The sequence below is a fragment of the Carassius auratus genome, chromosome 26 (assembly GCF_003368295.1).
Source record: "Carassius auratus strain Wakin chromosome 26, ASM336829v1, whole genome shotgun sequence".
In the NCBI taxonomy this organism is placed as follows: Eukaryota; Metazoa; Chordata; class Actinopteri; order Cypriniformes; family Cyprinidae; genus Carassius; species Carassius auratus.
Window position 1 is genome coordinate 11,947,494 of NC_039268.1, and position 22,980 is coordinate 11,970,473.

The following is a 22,980-nucleotide window of genomic DNA, read 5'->3' on the forward strand; positions in this document are numbered from 1 at the left end:
AGATGAAGAGGACAGTGGTTCAGAAGGCTGGACTTGATGGTGAATTTGCCCTTAACCTTTCAGACTATCCAGTTGTAGTCAGTTTGATAGAGAACTTTAAAAAGACGGGGAAAGAGCACATTCACAACAGTGGTTTTTTTCTTTTTTTTTTTTTTGCATAATGGAATTTTCAGTGACCTTTTCATCTCTTCATTTATAATGAATGAATATGACTAAAAACAAAACACTCAGTACCATTATTTATTGTTGCATAGTCCAATTTAACTAGTGAACAGATTACAACAGCAATATATTTTTTAATTATTTTTGATAATCGCATTAAATAAGATAGAAGTAAATAAATAAGAATAAGAAGACTTGTAACCCAGTGGTTGTATGGAATATTTGTCCCCAGATTTGTCACTACTGGGGAGAGGACAAATATTCCACTTTTTTTCAGAAGTAAACCAATAACTTCATTTAAATTATTTCAGTTGTAATTTATGAGATTTGTTGTATTTTGAATCAAATTTTCCTTTGCAAGAAGCAAAAAGTGAATCATACTTATTTCAAAGTTAAGGATTCATTAGTTTGAATATACATTGATCCAAAAACATGACATCTTAGAGAAAACATGCATGTTTTGGTAGTGACTGTACATTTTTGCTAGTGACTGTTATGCTTTTGTAGCAATCACATCACATTACAGAATTTTAACTTGCATACTAAAACACTCTAAAACATGCTTAAATACAAACAAACAATCAAAAAATCTGCAATATTGTACTAAAATTTTGTTTATTTCACCCAAATATGAGGATTATGTATTCCCTTTACTCACTACCGAAAAAACTGACATGTTTTGGTCATGAATATTTTGGTAGTTATTTATTTTTTTGTAGTAATTTTATGGGATAGCACAGTTCTGAACAGTGGTACACAAATAAAAACAAAATTTTATGGAATAACACGGAAAAAAGTGTGCTTAGTTGCAGAATAAAAAGGTGTTCAGTAGTGATGTTCACACTTCACACTTTTTAACACATTTACCTCAATATGACGGGCCTATCTTCTCACCATGTATCTATGAGAGAGGGGGACAGAAATATTTCCTGATCATAAATTTACGGTGTAGTTAAAGTCAGTCTCAGCCTTTCAGTCAGCTATTAGCTAGGTATTTTTATTCATTTGTCAAATGTATCCATGCTGGCTTTCAGATTCATTTATAGTGAAGATAATAGGCCTTTTTGCAGGTTGAACTAAAAAGTAATGAAACTATAACCCCAAACAGGTTAATGTGCTTCATATCAAACCCTATTTCTGAAAACATTTCATATTGTTGAAACTTCGGAAATTAAAATGTCATATTTCTCTAAAAAGAACTCTGACAATACAATTCCAGATCAAGTGAAATGAAACTGTCATTTTATTATAATCATTTTATTCTCTCCTTTTGGTCAGAGATGTCGTTTCAAATAAAAACAAGAATCTTCACTTTCACTGGGCCTCAGAAAGCTGTCAAAATATGCCTGATTTTATAAATTCGAAATTCATAAATAGCATTTAAGGTTCAAGAGTTCAGAACTCCATCTGAGTGCTACACACATTGCTGACTGTAGTATGTGGCTCTTCCTGCAACAAATCTATTGAAACACACTGAACCCTTGTGGCCAAAACAAATGAATGCTTTGGTTTGGTAAGTAGACTTTAGTCAGGGTAGAGCCATATTCCATTTTCGACAGTTATAAAAATGAGGCTGTGAGGGACAGAAGTACGACAGTTGTACTGATTGTTCAGATAACAAAATATCTTTCCAAAAAGTAGTAGACAAAATGATTTTAAGCATAGAAGAAAATTACATGAACTAGTAGGACCTTGTGCAGTGCATACCATTGTTTTCATTTATCCAAAAATCAGTATGGCGGTACCCATAAGGTCTATCCCAATAAGTTTATATCACTCAGTTTCATTAACTACAGTAAGTTCATTTAATTTGTAATTTTACTGTAATTGTATTACTTAATTCCCATGAGTGAAACATTAATCAGTTTGTTTTTGATTCAAAAAATTCATTACTAATACAAAACAACAGTTTTATAACAAGTTTTATATAAAATCTAAAAATGTGCACCTGACAATTCACTGTTTTAGTCAAATAAATAAGAAAATGTTTAAGCGCCAAAACATCTGTGCGATCCACTTTTATTTCACATTATGTACATGTAATTTATTTTAAAGGACAACTGTTTCTGTCACTCGTCCAGAAGGGTCTCAGGTTTGTCATATCCAAATAATCTGAAGTCTGCTTCATAAAGATTGTACAGTTCTCTCCTGTCAGCAACTGAAATGTTTCGAAACCAGTCTCGTTCCCAGTTTGCAGCTGTCTTGTTGCGGTACCCTGGAGGAAAGCGAACCTGATTCTCCAGCCCAAGAATCTTCAACAAATGATCTGTATCCTCATCAAGAGTTTCCAGTTTGCCTACAAAGTCATACTCAATTTGGCACGGATGGCAGAGTCTGTACATCTGCTGCCAATGCTCATTAAATGGCTTCTCTTCCTCCGTCTTTGGATCTAACAGGTACTTAATAAAATGAGTAAAGGACAATCTGATACCTGCAGCAAAGGCTTCTTGAGCGGAGTCAGGGGGCTTTGAGATATTAGCATAATGATGAAGCATTACAGAGCCAAACTGTCTGTAAAAATCCTCATTAGGCAGAGCAAACTTGTTCCGGAAAGCAGAAATAAGTCGTACAAAAGGATCCCGCACAAAAAGGAACTTAGTGTAATTCTTTAGCTTGTTATGCATCAAAGGACGAGAGAAACGACCAAACAGCCTCCAGAACTTGTTAAATGTGAGATGCAGAGTAGCATTGTGGGATAACGCTGATGGTATGTCAAGAGGATCCAGATACGGAGCTCCATCAGGTGCCTTCAGGTTCTGGCTGAGCACAATCATGACTCGTTTCCAGTTGGTACAGGCTACCTTTGGTACAAAACAGTAAATAACACCATGATGATCATCTACAATGAGGTGGTCCAGAGCTTTGCTTGGAATCTGGTCAAATGTCTTCAATTTTCCAGGGAAACTGAAGCTGCTATCGGCAGAGCAAAGTTGTCTTATTAAATGCCTACGATGTGCTTGACGCAGTTCGAGGTGTGTTGGAGAAGACTGCATAACGGGCTTTGTTAGGTTGTGTGGGCCTTGATCATGTTTTAGGTAAGTTGTGATGTTTGGTTTGACTGACCCGCTTGACTCTTTCCAGAGAAATGAATCCTCACTTATCCAGTGTCCAGAGGACATCATGTTTGTGGGTAATGCAGGAGATGATGAAGCCACGTGCAGATAAAAAGTCCCATCGCTCACGTCATCCCAGTGAACTATTATGAAGAATATGATAAATAATGTTCCCAACAGAAGGAAAAACTGCAGCTGCTTTAGCATTTTCACTGGGAACTATTGAATGATGTGGAAACTATGGAAACTACCCAGCTGGAATATGTGACAATATCATCTCTGCAATGAGTCAAGTGGAGAATTCTGGAGAAAAACACAAAAATAAAGACATGTGGTTTCATTTCAAAATCTGTTCCCATAAAATATGATCCATCACTCACCTAAATCTTGTCTTCTTGTGCTCTACATTTCAGAATGTTCCACGTGCACACTGTTAAGAGGGCAGGATTGCTTGAAGCTACATATGTAAACTCACAGTAGGATGTGAACACAGGAGAAATGCTCCGCCTTTCAGCCAGAACTAAATCATATGCTGTTATTCCAGAGTTCAGCTCTCTTCCACAAATATTCACAGGAAACCACAGCTGAAAATAAACGGACCGGCTTGTAGTGTCGACTTCAGAATGACAGAAAATGACCAGCAACAGCATTGTCAGTTATTTTATTTCAAAATCAAATTCAATGGTTCACTTGTGTATTCTGTAGACTATTTTGTCTAGGATTTTCATCGGTGGCTGTAGGAGATTGCTGGAATAAAAAACATCTCCTGGGCCTAAAAAAACATTTTTGTTAACTTAGCTCGGACTACAAAACAATCCACAACCTGCCAACTACATTTCACTATTAAAAACGTAGAGGAATAGAAAGCTGTCGTTTGTAGGTTGCCTGTCCTCGTTTGATATCTGAGTGCTTTTGATGAATGGTGCTGGGTGGCGTTCCCCTGATATGTAACTTCTCAAGATGCACTTCTAAATTCATATTGACAAAATATCAAAATTTGCAAATTTTTAGGCCCGTTTCACATCTACAGGATAAAAGCGACACATATTGATTTTGAAACCCATATTAAAAAACAGAAAATCTTAATTGTGGTAACAGAAGTTCTGAATTTTCTAACAGAGATCACATCCAAATGCTAGCCTGCATAAAAATTTTGCTGTGAGACTGGAACGTCTGTGGGTCTGTACCTGTAAATTTAGAGAGGGTTTTTCACTTTAGCTACTGGGGGTGTTGCTGGGTATCCAGCACTGCTGTTGAGTGGCTGGATCATGTTTAAAGCTGGTCTCACAAGCCGGTTTCACTGAGATGCTTTCCAAAACTGGATATCTGGAAGGGTTCTGGCTTGGTTTTTGTACCAGTTATGGTATGAACAGATCAAGTTTAACAGCTTCCTAGATAATGTTTCTTGACATTGACAAATTGATGCTGATTTGATGCATAAGAAACATTTCTCATGATCATTGTTGAAAACAGATGTACTGCTTAAAGGGCACCTATTATGCCCCTTTTTACAAGACTTTCTTAAAAATCAAACCAGGGTCAGAAAGGTTCCCCTTATCAGTGTTGTTTCAGTATTACTCAGATAGTTTTCATTCATATTTTGAATTTTATTATCATTTCCATTTATTAATTTTTTAAATCTCCATTTTCATTTTAGTTAAAGTTTTAGTAATTTCGTTTTTTTTTTTTTTGTCATATTTAAAACTTTGTTAGTTTTTATTAGTTGTCTATATCCTTCTTTTATAATTATTTTAATAAATGTTAAACAATTTGTTAATGAGAAGTGGTGCCTACACACACACACACACACACACACATATACACACGTATAAATAATTTTAATTCAGTAAAAGGAATAGTGCACTTAAAAAATGTATCACTTTCGCACCATCAAATTGCTACAAACCTTTAAGAAGTTCTGTCTCATAATGAAAATAAAGACATTTTGAAGAATGTTGGTAAACAAACAGTTGGTGGTAGACACTGACTTTAATAAAAAATAAAAAAATACATAAAAACACAGTGGAAGTCAAAGATTACCTGATTGGTTACACACATTCCTCTACAAAAAATAAAATAAAATACATAGTTGTTGAAAAGAATGAAGAAATTCATACAGTTTTAGAACAACATGGTGAAAAGGTGAAACGTACATGAATCATTTTTAGGTGAACTACAGTAGCTACAACAATAACCATTTCTAATTGAAAAATGACTGATGACTAGAACTCTGTCTGTATGTTTAAGTGTTTATCCTGAGATGGGGAGCAGATGTCTCGACGTGTCTCTATGTGGAGATCCATATTCCAGTTCTCCAGCTCCATGAGCCTGCGTCTGAGCTCCATCTGCTCTCTGAAGGCAGACAAGAGCTGCTCCTGCAGTAAAGCCATCTCACCATGACTGTACTGCTGCACCTCAACTAAAAACAGCCCATATAGAGAAACCAGATGTCAATGATACATTTTTTTTTACTTTTTACCGCTGTTTAAAAAAAGATTCGCAAATTATTACTCTTATATGAATTTGAACAAATTACAATTCAAATAGTCAGTGTATTTCTGTTTAAAATCATGGTAATGAAAAAAGTTTATTTCAATATTATTTGTCAACTACTGTACCCAAGTTCTAAAACACAAATTTAGCACACCTTGAATTTCATGAACGTCTGCTTTCTTTCATTTGTGTTGCTCTTGACTCTGTCAATCTTTGCACGAAGTCAGTCGATTTCACGCCACAGATCAGCAATAATGTGTGTATAATGCGCCACATGATATGAAACATTCATCCAGTGGTAACTTAGCTCCAGTCTGGATCCAGAACACCTGAGAAGAGATGATGCTGACCCTCAGAGGACCTCAGATGATGCTTACCCTGAATCAACAAACAGAACTAACAAATATTGCTACAAGTGTGACTGCATCAAATAATAACTATTAATTATTATTATTATTAAAATTAATAATGTTCATCCTCTGGCTGACTACGTCTTGTATTAATTTTTCTAAGAAATCCTGTCATACGTGCACAAACTGACAGTCGCCACTTACAGTATAAGCTACTACTAAATATTGTAGAAAAATGTAATCTTCTGTAAAGCTGCTTTGTAACGATTTGGATTGTAAAAAGTGCTATACAAATAAACTTGAATTGAATTGAATTCATCAAACTATGTTTGAGATTTTAAAACAGAATAGCAGGATAGAGACCTGGGCTGCTTCTCAACAAAATTAAGTCACCAGTAATAACAGACATTCAGAATAGAACGATTACATAAGGATAATGTGACACTGAAGACTGGAGTAATGGCTGATGAAAATTGAGTTTGTCACAGAAACATACTGTTTTAAAATATATATAAAATGAAACACATATATTTTCAGTTGTAATAATATTGAAAAATATAATACTATTCACAATATAACTAAGTAAGCATGATATATATATATATATATATATATATATATATATATATATATATATATATATATATATATATATATATATATATATATATATATATATATATATATATATATATATACACACACACACACACACACACACACACAAATAATAATAATAGAAAACATTTAAAATCTTACCAGCCCCAAACTTTTGAATGGTAAATTTCTCATAAGCCTAAACTTAATACTTTTCAGTGAATCTATTTTTTAGGGCCGGGACTTTAACGCGTTAATTGAGATTAATTAATTACACAAAAAATAACGCTTTAACTAAGATTAATTAATTACAGAAAAAACATTCCCGCATTTTTAATAACTTATTTTTTGCACCGCGGAACGTTTCTCACTGGATGAGTTTCGGCGGACCGATTACACTGGAGCACCAACTAGCGTTCGCATATCACCGCAGCACACATCAAGCCTCAAGTATCACCCAAGGGGCAAGGAACTCGACCGGAAGTTGAAGTCGGGTGGGGGCTGCCATCTTTTAGCAGAACTTCACTTGCGTTAGCATTCCCATTGACTCCCATTCATTTTGGCGTCACTTTGACAGCGAATAACTTTACATCTGAGGCGTTTAAAGACTCTGTTTGTCCATTATTTATTTCTAAAGATACACGACAATGTATAAAGGGCTCCATTACCTTCTATGTTACATTATGGCCCCGTATAAACAGTTTTTGTAAAAAATAGGCTAACGATTGCGTCATAACCACTCGGCTCTCTGTCGCATTATCGTACAGACAGGAGGAGAAGCTCGCAGGCAATTAACTTAATATGGTGTACTGGCGTTACATTTTAAAATACTATACAAAATAATTAATCAGAATACTTACTCCTGCTCACTCACGCCAAAGAACTCCCCGCTCAAGCTCGCCGTCTCTGCAAGATTAACGATGGCAGTTTTTACGCACAGCCACTTAGAAGATTTACATCTGTCAGACAGGTTGCTGACGTCGTCAAGCTTCGTTTGAGTCTGCGCGTCAGAAATGGAAGTGCTAAAAAACGCTAAAACTGGGCTTCATTTGTCTCAATTGAGTTCCAGTGGGGTCGCTGTGTCCATTTCTTTTACTGTCTATGGTATCACCTCAACGCAAAACATATAGCAGCTAGCGTGGACTTTACACTTTATGTTGAACTATGAATTATTTTGTTGGTACAACAGTTTATGTTGAACTCTTTATTGTTTTGGCCAAGGTTATTGAGAGTTGGACTTAGTATGTTATGGCCTCTGAAGCAACAGAGAGATGTTTTCTAATAGTCAGTGTTTCCAATGTTCTGAATGTAATTGACAGTATTGTGTTTTACTTAAAAAACACTTTACAGAAGGTTCCAGCACCTATAAGCGTCCTGAATTTCTGAAATGTACTATTTCTAAATTGTTTCTAAATATGCTATTGCTACACTTCATGGCAAAAATTGCACTGGTCTGCTAGACTTGATTGAACAAAAATAAACAATATTTTGTTGCTTAAGCTTATGTATTCAGTCATTATTCAATGGTATACTATAAATCCATGTGAAAAAAAATTACTTCTCACTGTTCTCGGGTCAAATATTTATATGCGATTAAAATGCGATTAATTTTGATTAATTAATTACAAAGCCTCTAATTAATTAGATTATTTTTTTTAATCGAGTCCCGGCCCTACTATTTTTGTGTTATACTTCTTCAGTGGTTATTTTCAAATTTTGCATTAAAAGTTTTACACTTTATCCAGTAATAAGTTTAATATAATCAGCTGGTTCTACTATTAAGCATGTACATATGTTTACCTTGTTTCTTATATTTTTGGCTTTGTCAGCATTAACCATCGCATTTCTAGACTCTTCGAAATTGGAGCTGGCAGGAGTGATATAGGTTATAATGACTGTGCGACTGTTTCCTCCTAAAGCATCCTGAAATCCACATCAAAACATATTGCAACTGTGTGATAGCTGTAAAAACTCTAAAAACATCTTCTTTAAAGGAGTTTTATGGGACTTTATTTATTTATTTATTTATTTTTGCCGTACAATCCAGCGTGTTTATGGTTATGATAATCAATTTAAGTAATATGATACTAAAATATCCGTTTGCAATATAATTAAGCATAAAGGATTGTTTCTGCACAGATAAAATAACTGGAAGCTAATGTCTCTGGAATCCTTGCACATTAAGTTAAGTTGAAAAAAAGGTGGATACTTGATGGGGGACAAAAAACAAACACAACTGTTAATGCAACAAATTCGAGTTTTTAAAATATTAAACCACAGGAGAAACATCAAGTCATTTACATTTATAGTATGTTTATTATATTATATAACATACACAATCTTGTAGGCTAGTATATGGAGTTTATGGGAAATTGAATTAAAATAAAACATTAAAGGTGCTGTAGGGAACTTTTGTTAAAAAAATATTTTTTACATATTTATTAAACCTGTCATTATGTCCTGACAGTAGAATATGAGACAGATAATCTGTAAAAAAATCAAGCTCCTCTGGCTCCTCCCAGTGGTCCTATTGTCATTTGCAGAAAGACAAAAACAACCAATCAGAGCTGCGGTCCGTAACTTTGTTTGTGTTCAAAATGTAGAAAAATGAACATAATAAGCGAGTACACCATGAATCCATTTTCCAAACCGTGTTTTTAGCTTGTCCTGAATCACTAGGGTGCACCTATAATAAGTGTTTATATTCAGACTATTTTAGATTGCTTCGGGGGTACCGCGGCGGAGTAACCCAGTACCTTTGTGATTCTTGACATAAACAGAGAGAAGTAGATCCAGCTACGATGTTCTTCTGCAAGACGCAAGCAGTTCTGTTTATTAACCGCTAGAGCGTCAAAAGTTCCCTACTGCAGCTTTAAGTAAATTAAATAAAATACAAAGAAAATGTTCATATACATTTTTTTTTATGGTAGTCTGTGATTATCTGGCTCGGCTCGGTGTTCATCTTCAGTTCTCTCTTCACTGCAGTTCAGTCAGTGTACTGTTTGAGTAAATGAGTTACTCCGGGATATTGGTTTGTTTGAACTCAGAGGGAGTGTCAGCCACTTTAAAAAAGTGAACAGCTTAAGTCATTTGTGGATTAATGTGTATTAGAGATGCGAACCGTTTAAAACGATTCAGTTCGATTTGGTGAGCTGTTTCAAAAAGATCCGGTTACATCGAATGATTCGTTCACGGATATCACAAACTGCTTTGTTTTGAACTCTCTCTCACAACAGACACGGAAGAGAAGACAATGCTGAAAAAAGTCATAGTTTTTGCTATTTTTGGACCAAAATGTATTTTCGATGCTTCCAAAAATTCTAACTGACCCTCTGATGTCACATGGACTACTTTGATAATGTTTTTCTTACCTTTCTGAACATGGACAGTAGACCGTACACACAGCTTCAATGGAGGGACTGAGAGCTCTCAGACTAAATCTAAAATATCTTAAACTGTGTTCCAAAGATGAACGGAGGTCTCACGGGTTTGGAACGACATGAGAGTGAGTTATTAATGACATATATATTTTGATTTTTGGGTGAACTATCCCTTTAAGGCAGGCGATAGGACAGGCTCTACACAGAGAAGGTCTACTACTGCTGTTCCTTGAGAAACCCACTCAGCCGGAGTGCACATGGAAGTCTCTGGGATGGCTCAGGGGCTGCATCATTCAGAGACTGCAGAGCGAGAAGGTGCCTCAAGACTTGTTTCCTGTCCTGAGTCACCAGGTAATGACTAGATCCAGAAATGCACATCTTTAAAAAGACACAATCATCTGTGTTGCTCTTTTAGTGCTGAAGCATGCAGATAGCTGCCCACTGCACACACCTGGTGTGGCTTTCTATACGGAGGATCTTAATCTTCTTTCCTGTGAGACAGTGACCACTGCTGCTAACAGACAGAACATCCGCACTCGCGTCAATCACTCGAGAGGAAGGAGAGCAGTAGTGATGCACCTGCTGACACTTATACCCGTGCTGCGAGGTATGACAGCCAGATGCAAATCTCACATGTCAGTGCCCACTGGCTCGTTTAGTTACATTCGAAGTGGATTGGTATCTCTGTTGAAATTCCCAGTTCGTTAGTCACCGACGTGATGTTGAGAGTGACCAACTGAAAGAGAACAACAGTGCCTTCCGTGTACGTCTAATCTCCAAGATTAATGATCTCGTCACTGATAAAGAACTCGATGGTTTCCTCTTCCCAGTCCTCCACATTACTGTCCAGTTCATCTGTGTCCACACCTGAGAGATAATAATTCAATAATATAACTAATGGAAATACATGTTAGCAGAGTATGAGGATGATAGAAAAAGGAAAAGGGAAAAAATGTCAAAAAAAAGAAAAGAAAAGAAAAAAGGATAGTGTTTCTCAACTCCTCTGAGCTGAAGGCGCAGCTTCCTCTGTTGGTTATAAAGCTGAATGGCACTGTCTTTAAACCCTCTGTACTCTTCCAACATCAAACAACATTTGTCCACACACTCCTGCATCAAGAGCATTACGGAAACATTGTAACATTAAACGTTGTTAACATTAAGAATATAAATAATACGTAAATGCTGGGACAAGTCTTGGTTAGTCTAACGCAGTACACATTGCAAGTTTATTTTATTTTTTACAATGAATAAAAGAAAGCAAGTCGAAAGAATAGTAATATAATAGAGAACGCTACTGTTAGAGGGGTAATCTTAAAAATAAATAAATAGGGAACGCTGTTAAAGGGTTAAATTGTTTTAAATAAAAAGAAAACGGGTCAAGAGTAAATTAAAGAGATCTGTTTTAGGTTTTGAGATCCAGGGTCACAAATGAATCAAAGCCAATAATAAATGAATAATGATAAATGAATAATAAGTAAACAATGGATGGATAATTAATTAATTAAAATGAAAAAGACAAACATGTCAATGTAATAAGTTACATTTTCTATTGAATACATTTCTGTTATAATGATTTTTATATTTTTATATCTTATAAGTATTATTAAAGAACAGCCAGCTAAACACCTTTACTTAGTTATTAAGAATTATGAAGGAAAAAACAACTGACCTTAGAAGCCTTAGACTGGCTCGGTCTGTCTTTTTGCTCAAAGATTTGAGTACTTTTTTAGGTCCTTCTTAATGGCCTGTTAAAATAAGGAAAACCTCCATGTTAAAAATGTTATGGGTGAGGCCCTTATAATACAAAATAGTGTGTAGACATTACAACAACAAAAAAATATATATAGTAGAAAAGGCCATCTGTAGAAAAGTAAAGTCAACTGCACCATCTGCTGGACACTCTTGGGTATCCAGGTTAACAAGCATCCAGGCCACCGTAGTTATCATGCACTGATCACGCGACAGGGCAGCCAATCAAATCACTGTGTTATCGGATGACTGTTAAAATAGAACCTTTAAACTTCGTTTTGCATGGTCAGAAAGAGATGGTTTGTGTCGTTTTCTCCTGATTCCTGTCAAAGTCGTGTGCGTTAATGACCAAAAGTAAGTGTTTGCTTATCTTGGATGGTGTTGTTAATGCTGATTAAGATCATTTGTTGAGATGTTTATGTATAAGATTAGACGATCGCGCGGAAGACCCGCGGCTCTGCAAGATCATTTGTTTATGTAAACATAAGCGCTGTAGACCAAATATGTATACTTAGAATCTTCATATTCAAATAATTATTGTGATTGTGCAATATTTCCACCTAATTCGAATGCTAATCAGTTCAGAAGTGTGGTTAATGTTTCAAATGTACATTTAATGCATATCTCCATATGTTTACATGCTGCTTAGTTTCTAAGGTTTACATTCTATAAGTTTATATGCTAAACTGATTGTTTACATTTGATAATGTTATCTTGTTTGTTCTAAATCACTTGATTTATGTAATTTTATTTTTCCTTTCCTTTGTTTAGACCACAAATACACACTCATGCCTATATCCATATGACCATGCACAAGTTTGTATAGAGCAATGCCAACATACCAATGTAACCGGCAAACTTGATGGATATTAAAGTAACCAAACTGGAATTCCTGTCTCCGTGTCCTTACCGACACTCCATGGCGATGACCAAGAATTATACCTAAGAATCAGCACAACTTCCCTTCAAATTTGGTCCTTCGAGCCGGATCCGGGTCGTTACCATGGCAACTCCAGAGTCTGAAATATCTAAATCTGCTCCTGCCTCATCCCAGCGCCCACGCAGAGCAATCCAGAGGCCTGCCTTCTTAGACGACTATGTGGTCAACTATACTGGGAACCCATCAGGACAGACTGTTAAACCTAAACAGAAGGTAATGGTGACTTCAACCCCCATCTCCTCTCACCACCTATTTGGAACAGCTGGGGCATCAGAAGATTTCATGCTGCAGATAATGGAAATTACAAGGCAACAGAGCGAGACTGCTAGACGCCAAACAGAACTCTTGGAAAAAGTCCTGCTACACTGTACTCCTCAAACATCTGCTCACTCCTCACAAGCATCATCTCGGCATCAGACACCTAGAACCCAGATCCTGAAATCAGTGGAAAAGGGAAGGCCAAAATACGATGCCAGTCTTGATGTTGTAACTCCAGATCGTCATCCTTGGCCACAGCCTGGGAAAACCCAAAGCACCCAACCCCCTTTCGTTGAGGAGCTGTCTCAAATGCTGAGGAGAACCCAAATCAGAGACACTAATTTCCAGTCACCACCCCCAATGAGCAGAGAGACCAGTCTGTCGACACACCATTATGCCTCACCATGCTGCAGCCCCTCAGCAGATCCGATTAGAACACATGTACATGCCAGTGCAGAACCCTGGATGAAACCATTACCTCCTCTCCCAGACCAGAGACCGAGACAAACCACCCAGCTCCCATACTATCAAGTACCACCACCTTCTGAAGCTTTCCCAGTGCAAAGTCAGTTTGCTCCAGAGACTGAGCCAATGTCAAGAATTTCGTACCCAGTTACAACATCTCATCTTAGAGCTGATGCAGTGCCCTACATTCCCCATCCCTCATCATACTGGCCTCCAACAGTAGAGGGCCCTACCTTCCCAGATTTCATTAAAGAAGACAGAGCCCAGTATGTGGAACTTAGGATCGCCCTAGACAACCTGCTTCACCCCCAATTACCAGAGCATTACAAATACTCCATCCTGCTTAAACATGTAAAGGTACCTAATGCACACAGACTGGTGCTAGCACATGCAGAGTCAGTTACGCCGTATACTAATGCTCTACAAGCCCTTGACAGAAGGTATGGCCGGCCCTACCAGTTTGTGCTAAGGGAGATAGAGACTTTGGAGAATCTGCCACCTATCCATGCTGGTGATGAGCGGGCATTTGACAGCTTTTCCCTTAGAGTCCAAGCCATAGTCGGTATGCTCAAAGCCTTGAAGGAGGAGGGGATTGAAGAACTACACAGTGGATCAAATGTGAAACGCCTTCTGAACCGTCTTCCTCGTTCACAACAAACCCAATTTAGGAGACATCACCTCAAAAGAAACCCAGATAAGACCAAGTTCTCCCTCCTCGAGTTTGCAGATTGGCTACAGCTAGAAGCCAACTGTATGGAATTTGACCCAACTGATGAGACAAAACCCATAAAACGAGATCAAAAGGCAGTGATTCGGGGATATAGCAAACAAACGACCGTATTGCATGGTGTAGAACAAAGACAGGCCACAGAACCATTACCTGAATCCAAAGCAGTTCATCCCAAATTACCTACCAAGCGCAAAGCCGTCTGTCCATACTGTTGTGCAGAACATTACCTCAGCCAGTGTACCGTATTCACAACATTAACTAAGGAGCAAATGGTTGGATGGATCAAAGACAATAAACGATGCTGGAAATGTGCACGCTCCCACATGGCCAAGGACTGTGACCTAAAGAAACCGTGCCATCTTTGCCAAGCCAAACACCTCTCCATACTCCACGACATCAACCAAAGGAAAGGTGAGGTTACCAGTGAGAACAATAGTCTGTACAACTCCACCACAGAGACTCTTTACTTAGACCAACCTCGTTGTGGTGGGAAGGTGTTCCTGAAAGTTGTAAAGGTTACCATACATCATCAACAGAACGCTTTGGACACATTTGCTGTACTTGATGACGGTTCAGAGCGCACCATTCTGCTTGACACAGCTGCACAGCATCTAGGATTAAAAGGCAAACCTGAGCAACTGAATTTACGGACAGTACACCAAGACATCAGGGCATTGCATGGCACTTCCGTAAACTTCAGCTTATCCACTCCAACTGACCCCTAAGAAAAGGTTCAGCATTCAGGGGGCCTTCACAGCTGATCAGTTTGGTTTAGCAGAATACACCTACCCTGTGAGTACCCTGCAGGAAAGGTACAGACACCTGAGAGGGATTCCTATACCACCTCTGGTGAAAGCTTGCCCACTTCTTCTTATTGGTTCAGATCACCCTGAGCTTATCACTCCAATTGAACCAGTGCGACTGGGTCCACCTGGGGGTCCAGCTGCAGTCAGAACTCGCCTTGGCTGGACCCTGCAAGGCCCTTCCAAACATCTGCAGGAACAACTATCAGTATCCCATCGTCTGTTCACATCCAACTGCTCCCCATCTGTAGATCTGTTTCATCACGTTGAACGGTTATGGCAGATGGACATCCTGCCTTATTGCTGTGAAAAGATGGTAATAAGGTCACAACAGGACAGAGAAGCACTGAACATGCTGGAGACACAGACTGTCCGAGTAAAAGTAGATGGAGTTGAACGATACGCCACTCCACTTTTGAGAGTTAAAACTATGCCTCTGTTACATGCTCCAAAGGATGCTGTTATGTGCCATCTCCGTAGCACTGAACGTCGGTTGGCAAAGGACCTAACATTAGCTAACAAGTACAAAGACGAGATCCAGAAATTGGAGAAAAATGGTTACGCCACTAAGATATCACCTGAAGAAGCAGCCCAATCTACAGAATCATGGTATCTACCCCACCATATTGTCACCCACAATAGCAAACATAGAGTGGTGTTTAACTGCTCATACACCTACAATGGTCAAAGTCTAAACAAGCAGCTGTTACCTGGACCTACTCTAGGCCCCTCTCTCCTTGGAGTGTTGATCCGCTTCAGAGAACATAGAGTAGCCATTAGTGGAGACATAAAGGGAATGTTCCATCAGGTCCGCCTGCTCCCCAGAGACAGACCCCTCCTAAGGTTCCTGTGGCGAGACCTAGAGCCAGAAAACCCACCTGATGTGTACGAGTGGCAGGTTCTTCCATTCGGCACAACCTGTAGCCCCTGTTGTGCGACATTCGCAGTACAGCGACACGTTTTTACTCATTGCCAACCTGGTGATAAGCTACGACAGTTGAACGCTGCTTTTATGTTGACAACTGTTTACAGAGTACTGCATCCTTGACAGAAGCCAAGGAGCTGATCAATGGGTTAAGGTCCCTACTGGGTTCAGGCGGGTTTGAAATCCGTCAGTGGGCGAGCAATGAGGCCTCAGTGGTTAGCCATCTCCCCAAAGAGGCTAGGTCAGAGAACACTGAGTTGTGGATTTCCCTCAGCCAATCAGATCCACAAGAGATGACCCTGGGATTAAACTGGCGCTGTGTGGTAGACACCCTCCATTACCGCCATCGTCCTCTATCCTACCATGAGGTAACGATGAGAAATATCTACCGTGTTCTCGCCAGCCAGTACGACCCCTTAGGCTACATAATACCTTTCACAACCAGGGCTAAAACCTTAGTGCGACAACTGTGGGTGAAGGAAAGAGAATGGGATGACCCCCTTCTTCCATCAGATCTGCTAAAAGCCTGGCAAAAATGGGAAGCAGAACTAGAACATCTACCACTGATCACCATACCTCGGTGTTATGTGTCAGCCATGCTGGATATCCCAGAGGCAGAACGAGAACTTCACATCTTCTGCGACGCCTCTGAGACAGCCTATGGATCAGTAGCATACCTTCGCACTGAACACCAAGGCCTAGTGGAATTGGCATTTATCCATGCCAGATCAAGAGTATCTCCAAAAAGGCAACAATCAATGCCTAGGCTTGAACTTTGTGCTGCCCTCACTGGAGCGCAGTTAGCCAAGATACTTCATAATGAGATATCATTGGAAATTAGGAACACATTCTTGTGGAGTGATTCAACAACAGTACTCACTTGGCTAAAATCAGAGTCCTGCAGATTTAAAGTTTTTGTAGGAACCAGAGTAAGCGAGATACAAGAACTCACAGAAGGTTACTGCTGGCGCTATGTAGATTCAGGAAACAACGTTGCAGATGACATCACACGTGGCAAAACCTTGCTTGAATTATCCCAACCCAATCAATGGTATAAAGGGCCAGACTTCCTCTACCTACCACCCGCAACATGGCCAGAAAGTCCTGTCATTGGGCTGAATGAGGACCCCACCGAGCTTCGTAACACAAAGTTTTGTGGCCTCACTTTGACTTGTACTGGATTATCACTGCCAGATGCTACCCAGTTCTCAACCTTTGAAGAACTTCTGGAAGCTACTTGCAGATCCAGTCAGGGGTTGGTGGGGGAAACGGGTGACCCAGGAGCACTGGAGTACCAGCAGTCTGAATCAAGTCTTTTGAGGCAAGCCCAATTAGACAGTTTCCCTACAGAATATCAGGCCCTAACAAATGGCAAGCCAATCCCTTTGTCCAGTCGTCTGCTCACTTTGTCACCAGAGTTGGATAAAACGACGGCACTCATCCGTGTAGGAGGAAGACTGCGGCAAACTACCAACCTGAGTTACAGTACTCTGCATCCCATAGTCTTGGACCCAAAACACCCGATTAACCGCCTCCTTATAAAGCAGTATGATACCAAACTCGGCCATCCTGTTCCAGAGAGGGTCTTTGCAGAAATGCGAAGATATTACTGGATACTCAGAGGGAGACAAGCAATACGGCGCCATCAGCATTCCTGTGTCGAGTGTCAAAAGTGGAGAGCTAAACCTAAAATTCCAAAAATGGCAGAGCTTCCCCCCGCCAGACTCCGCCTGATGAAACCAGCTTTCTACTCCACAGGTGTAGATTGCTTCGGCCCTTTCCTGGTAAAGCGAGGAAGGAGTAATGAAAAGAGGTGGGGAATAATTTTTAAATGTATGACGACCCGCTGTGTCCACTTGGATTTACTGAGTAACATGGATACAGACTCGTTTCTGATGGCCCTTAGGCGTATGGTTGCTCGACGTGGAACGCCTTTTGAAATCCTGTCAGATCAGGGCACCAACTTTCGAGGAGGTGAAAAGGAACTACAGACAGCTTTCAGTTCCATGAGCCCAGACCTCCAAACCCAGTTAGCAAAACAGAAGATTCATTTTCAATACAATCCCCCAAATGCCCCACATTTTGGAGGTATGTGGGAGCGTGAAATCCGCTCTGTTAAAACTGCCATGTGTACCATCATCGGGTCCCAAACTCTTACAGAAGAAGTCCTCAGAACACTCCTTATAGAAGTTGAGGCTATACTCAATGCAAAGCCATTGGGTTATGTTTCTTCTGATGTAGCGGATCCAGATCCAGTGACCCCAAATTACCTGTTGATGGGGTGGCCAGATGCATCACTACCACAAGTGATTTACCCAGAATCCGAAATTCTTAGTCGGAAAAGATGGCGGCAATCACAAGTACTGGCAGATCAATTTTGGACAAGTTTTATAAAGAATTACTTGCCCACCCTGCAACCACGGCAGAAATGGATGAGAGATTCCAGCAACCTCACACCTGGGACTGTTGTGATGATAATTGACTACCAACTCCCCCGAGCTCTTTGGCCTGTCGGCAAAGTAGTAACCATATACCCTGGATCAGATGGCAATGTCCGTTCTGCAGAAATTGAAGTAAAAAACAAGCACTACCATCGACCAGTGTCTCGTCTTATCACACTGCCCGCCATTCCAGATAATGACCCTGCAACAGACTAAACAAGGAGGTTAGAAATTACATTTGCACAGCAAATGTAGGGGCGGCTGTAGAAAAGTAAAGTCAACTGCACCATCTGCTGGACACTCTTGGGTATCCAGGTTAACAAGCATCCAGGCCACCGTAGTTATCATGCACTGATCACGCGACAGGGCAGCCAATCAAATCACTGTGTTATCGGATGACTGTTAAAATAGAACCTTTAAACTTCGTTTTGCATGGTCAGAAAGAGATGGTTTGTGTCGTTTTCTCCTGATTCCTGTCAAAGTCGTGTGCGTTAATGACCAAAAGTAAGTGTTTGCTTATCTTGGATGGTGTTGTTAATGCTGATTAAGATCATTTGTTGAGATGTTTATGTATAAGATTAGACGATCGCGCGGAAGACCCGCGGCTCTGCAAGATCATTTGTTTATGTAAACATAAGCGCTGTAGACCAAATATGTATACTTAGAATCTTCATATTCAAATAATTATTGTGATTGTGCAATATTTCCACCTAATTCGAATGCTAATCAGTTCAGAAGTGTGGTTAATGTTTCAAATGTACATTTAATGCATATCTCCATATGTTTACATATGCTGCTTAGTTTCTAAGGTTTACATTCTATAAGTTTATATGCTAAACTGATTGTTTACATTTGATAATGTTATCTTGTTTGTTCTAAATCACTTGATTTATGTAATTTTATTTCTCCTTTCCTTTGTTTAGACCACAAATACACACTCATGCCTATATCCATATGACCATGCACAAGTTTGTATAGAGCAATGCCAACATACCAATGTAACCGGCAAACTTGATGGATATTAAAGTAACCAAACTGGAATTCCTGTCTCCGTGTCCTTACCGACACTCCATGGCGATGACCAAGAATTATACCTAAGAATCAGCACAACTTCCCTTCACCATCACCTTAATTTGCTCTTGAATGATTAATCTAGGAGGGTATGGTCTCCATAGCAAATGGCAGAATCTGTCTTTGTTGTTCTTTTGCAGAAGACGTCCCTGTATGCCAGTATGCATTGTCCTCCTATATACAGAGTACATAAATGTATGCAAATAAAAAAAAGCTTTATGAGGATAAGCATAAAGTAACTTAAGGAACTGAACATGTCATATTACCTTGTGGTTCTACCAGGAAACAGAAGTCATCACATATCTGCCTGTAGGATCCCATTCCACATCAGAGGCCATGTAATGCTCCGCGATAAAAATAATAGTACAATCCAATGTGTCCACGAATGCAAGAGCCCCATTCATACAGCACAGAAAAAAAAAAAATATCACCAGTATGAGCAAAGCAATAAAAATGTAAAAGCCTTTGAAAAGCAAAAAAAAATAAAAAAAATAAAATAATAATAATAATAAAAAATAAAATAAAATAAATAAAACCTTTTTAAACAATAATAAGGAATTCAGTGCACCAGATCAGCATATTATGATTTCTGAAGGATCATGTGACACTGAAGACAGGAGTAAAGATGCTAAAAATTCAGCGTTACCATCACAGGAATAAATTACACTTTAAGTTATATTAATATAGAAAATAGTTATTTTAAACAGTAATAATATTTCACAATATTTTAGTTTTTACTGCATTTTTTATCAAAAACATATACAGCCTTGATAAGCATTATAGACTTCTGTCAAAAACAAAACAATCTTATATAACACTGTGGGTATTTCGAATGGTATTTATTATGGCTTTCTTATAAAGATCAGAGTTTACATTTAGTCCAGTATACTATTAAATGCTCTTTAAGGACTTTAAGAAAATGTAAGGTTTTGGTTACCTTGCATCTCTATCACATCATCAGGAACCTGTTTCTCTCTCATGTGGAAAATCTCAGATGACACCCTATTGAAGAACAGAAAACATAAAAAAGTGAAATATGAAAACAAGTGATTAAGTCCTATAAAGACTTTCTACAAACACAGAGTTCCTCTGGGTGTTCGGACACACAAGTAACCACCCTGCCGTTGCCAGTGAAGTTTGCAGTCCACCACGTTGAAAAGAATCCACTTTTCTAAAATCCAATCTCTAAGCAGAATGAGAACTGCATGAGCGTTACCCTGGCTGGAAGGTCCTTGTCTTCTGGGACCCAAAAAGCAATGATGTTGTCTCCTGTGGACCAAGAAAAATCTCTGTCGAACAGAAACAAAATAAAATAAAACTTTTGGGTTGCACTTTAGATTTTTACGGTTTATTTAACTTTAGGGTTGCATAGATCATTTTTAAAGATTCAAAGTTACTCCTATACTTATTTTGTTGCTCTTGAATGCAGAATGAAATCAGTGTAAAAAAAAATATGACTTTTTTATTTTTTGGGGTGAAATCAGGGTTATTATAGTTCATAATGGTGATAAAGTAAATCATAAAAAAATGTTGCTTAAAAAAATAAATGTGAACTAAAATTAAATATAACAAACTCAAATATATTTCAGCTAGTGCCAATATTTCTCTTCTTCAAGTTAGATTTCCAAAATAATAACTTAAAAAAAGTGATGTGACATACAGACATATTAATTATACAGACATATTTAGTTAAAATAACAAATAATAAATATGGCAAAACAGTAAATTTACTAAACGTTAAACACACACACACACGCGTGCTCACACACACACACACACCCACAGTCATGATCTGGTCTATGAACTTCCATTCACTCACCACCAGAGGTCACCCGCAAACTACATGGACTCTTGCCCCACACTAACTGCTGCACTTCGCTAATCGAAGACCCACGCTTTCCCTAAGATTATTCTTGTGTCTTGCCCTCTATATACCTGTTTGCCAGTATCTGACCCATGCCTGTTAAGACCACGTCTCTGTACAATAAAAACTTGTATATGGATCCGCACATCTCATCGGCTCCCACGTTATACACACACACATATATATGAGGGTCCTGAGGGTCCTCTTTAGTGTCCATCAGTGGGTTGAAAGTCACCACATACCTGACGAACATTTTTAATGTGTTATTCGCATACGTAACTCTGTAATAGCTGCTCTCACTTTCTTTCTCAGGTGTTTACCTCTCACATGGGGAGAAGTCAATGAGAGAGACACTCTGGTGGCTGAATCTCTGTATCTGCTTGTAGGGCCGGCTCTAGGTTATTTGGTGCCCAAGGCTAAAGATATACATAAAAACATTTCATATTTATCACTAAATCATAGTCTATAAAAAAAAAAAAAAACTTGCTGTGAAACTTGCTGATGTCTGTGAAATCACGGAAATGAAAAAGAGAAATCACTCACTGTATATACAATTTATAGTTTATGTGAAGATTGTTTTACATTTACTTAAATTAAGTTATATTTTCTAGAGCCTCTTTTTTCATATACTATGGCTAAAATTGAGAGGAAGATGCATTTAATAGAGACATCATCAGCAGTATTATCAAAAATGTGTTAGTAATAAAGAGACTTGGTTAAGAGACGTAATTAAATATATATTTAAAAATACCATCTTTATGTTGTTTCAACAATCATTTGAAGGTGCAGTGTAAAATTATGACAATATATTAATAATCATTTAGTCATGATTAATTACAGAAAATGTGTAATTATTATTATTTTTTTATTTTTATTGATTGACAGAAAACACAAATGTTAACCTTTCACAGACGTTGCTGTTGGTAATATTAATTCATTTTACTACTGAATATCCATAAAGAGATTGGGATGGCCCCCAACCCCCTTGGACCCCTTTAAATGTTCAATTCTATAATCCGGCCCTCAGATAAAATTAATTGAATAGCCCTGCAATACATTATATTTAATACCTGCATTAAAATTGAGAATGTGATTTTTATAAAATAGGTCCTACAATTGCCATAAAGTAAGTAGAGTTTATAAATATATAATTACAGTTCTAAAATTAGAATAAAAACATTATTATTTATTCAGAAGTGTATAAACATAAAAACTTAAAACTTGGTACCTAATCTGACAATTAACTGTAAACTAATGTATTCAAGTGGATTAATTCATTTTAAATAATATTAATTAACTAGTTTATTTAAATGTTTCCAGGTAAAGAACACTTTATTTATTTCATGGTTTTATTAGTATCATGTTCATAAGATTATCACGTGATGTCTTAATAAACAAATGAAATTAATAAAACATATTTGATTTAATTTGAAATGTGATATTGCTTTGATGATATAATTGTATTCTGGCGGAAACCATTTAAAATATTTGCAAGGCCCGAAAGTTGCAAAAACAGAACTAAAAAATAATAATAAATAAAATATAAAAAACAGATGTGCAAAATATGACAGGATGCATAAGACATATTTTGTAGCAGTTTTAGTTCAGTGTGTTCAGTGTGCTTGCTGTTAGTTACACACATAAACGTTAGCAGAAATGCGTCAGATAGTGTTGATGCTGGCTGTCTCCTGAATGCGCA

At 38.1% G+C, this 22,980-nt stretch overlaps 3 protein-coding genes across 3 annotated transcripts; 2 read left to right on the forward strand and 1 right to left on the reverse strand.

Annotated features, from left to right (window-relative positions):
- Positions 1-2,231: 2,231 nt before the first annotated feature.
- Positions 2,232-3,446, reverse strand: LOC113044781 (carbohydrate sulfotransferase 12-like). The gene has a single exon (XM_026204955.1). The coding sequence runs from the start codon at positions 3,420-3,422 to the stop codon at positions 2,232-2,234; it is 1,191 nt and encodes a 396-aa protein (XP_026060740.1). The 5' UTR covers positions 3,423-3,446.
- Positions 3,447-11,877: 8,431 nt separating this feature from the next.
- Positions 11,878-15,968, forward strand: LOC113044342 (uncharacterized). The gene is made up of 2 exons (XM_026204254.1): positions 11,878-12,138; positions 12,556-15,968. Exon 2 carries the CDS (start codon positions 12,788-12,790, stop codon positions 14,900-14,902), a length of 2,115 nt encoding a protein of 704 aa, XP_026060039.1. The 5' UTR covers positions 11,878-12,138; positions 12,556-12,787; the 3' UTR covers positions 14,903-15,968.
- LOC113044343 (uncharacterized) lies at positions 15,968-19,515 on the forward strand. Its single transcript, XM_026204255.1, has 2 exons — positions 15,968-18,850; positions 19,270-19,515. The coding sequence occupies exon 1, from the start codon at positions 16,199-16,201 to the stop codon at positions 18,560-18,562; it is 2,364 nt and encodes a 787-aa protein (XP_026060040.1). The 5' UTR covers positions 15,968-16,198; the 3' UTR covers positions 18,563-18,850; positions 19,270-19,515.
- Positions 19,516-22,980: the final 3,465 nt, after the last annotated feature.

Coding starts and splice junctions, on each gene's coding strand:
- LOC113044781 (XM_026204955.1), bottom strand. CDS start 3,422: ATGCTAAAGCAGCTGCAGTTTTTCCTTCTGTTGGGAACATTATTTATC.
- LOC113044342 (XM_026204254.1), top strand. CDS start 12,788: ATGGCAACTCCAGAGTCTGAAATATCTAAATCTGCTCCTGCCTCATCC.
- LOC113044343 (XM_026204255.1), top strand. CDS start 16,199: ATGACCCTGGGATTAAACTGGCGCTGTGTGGTAGACACCCTCCATTAC.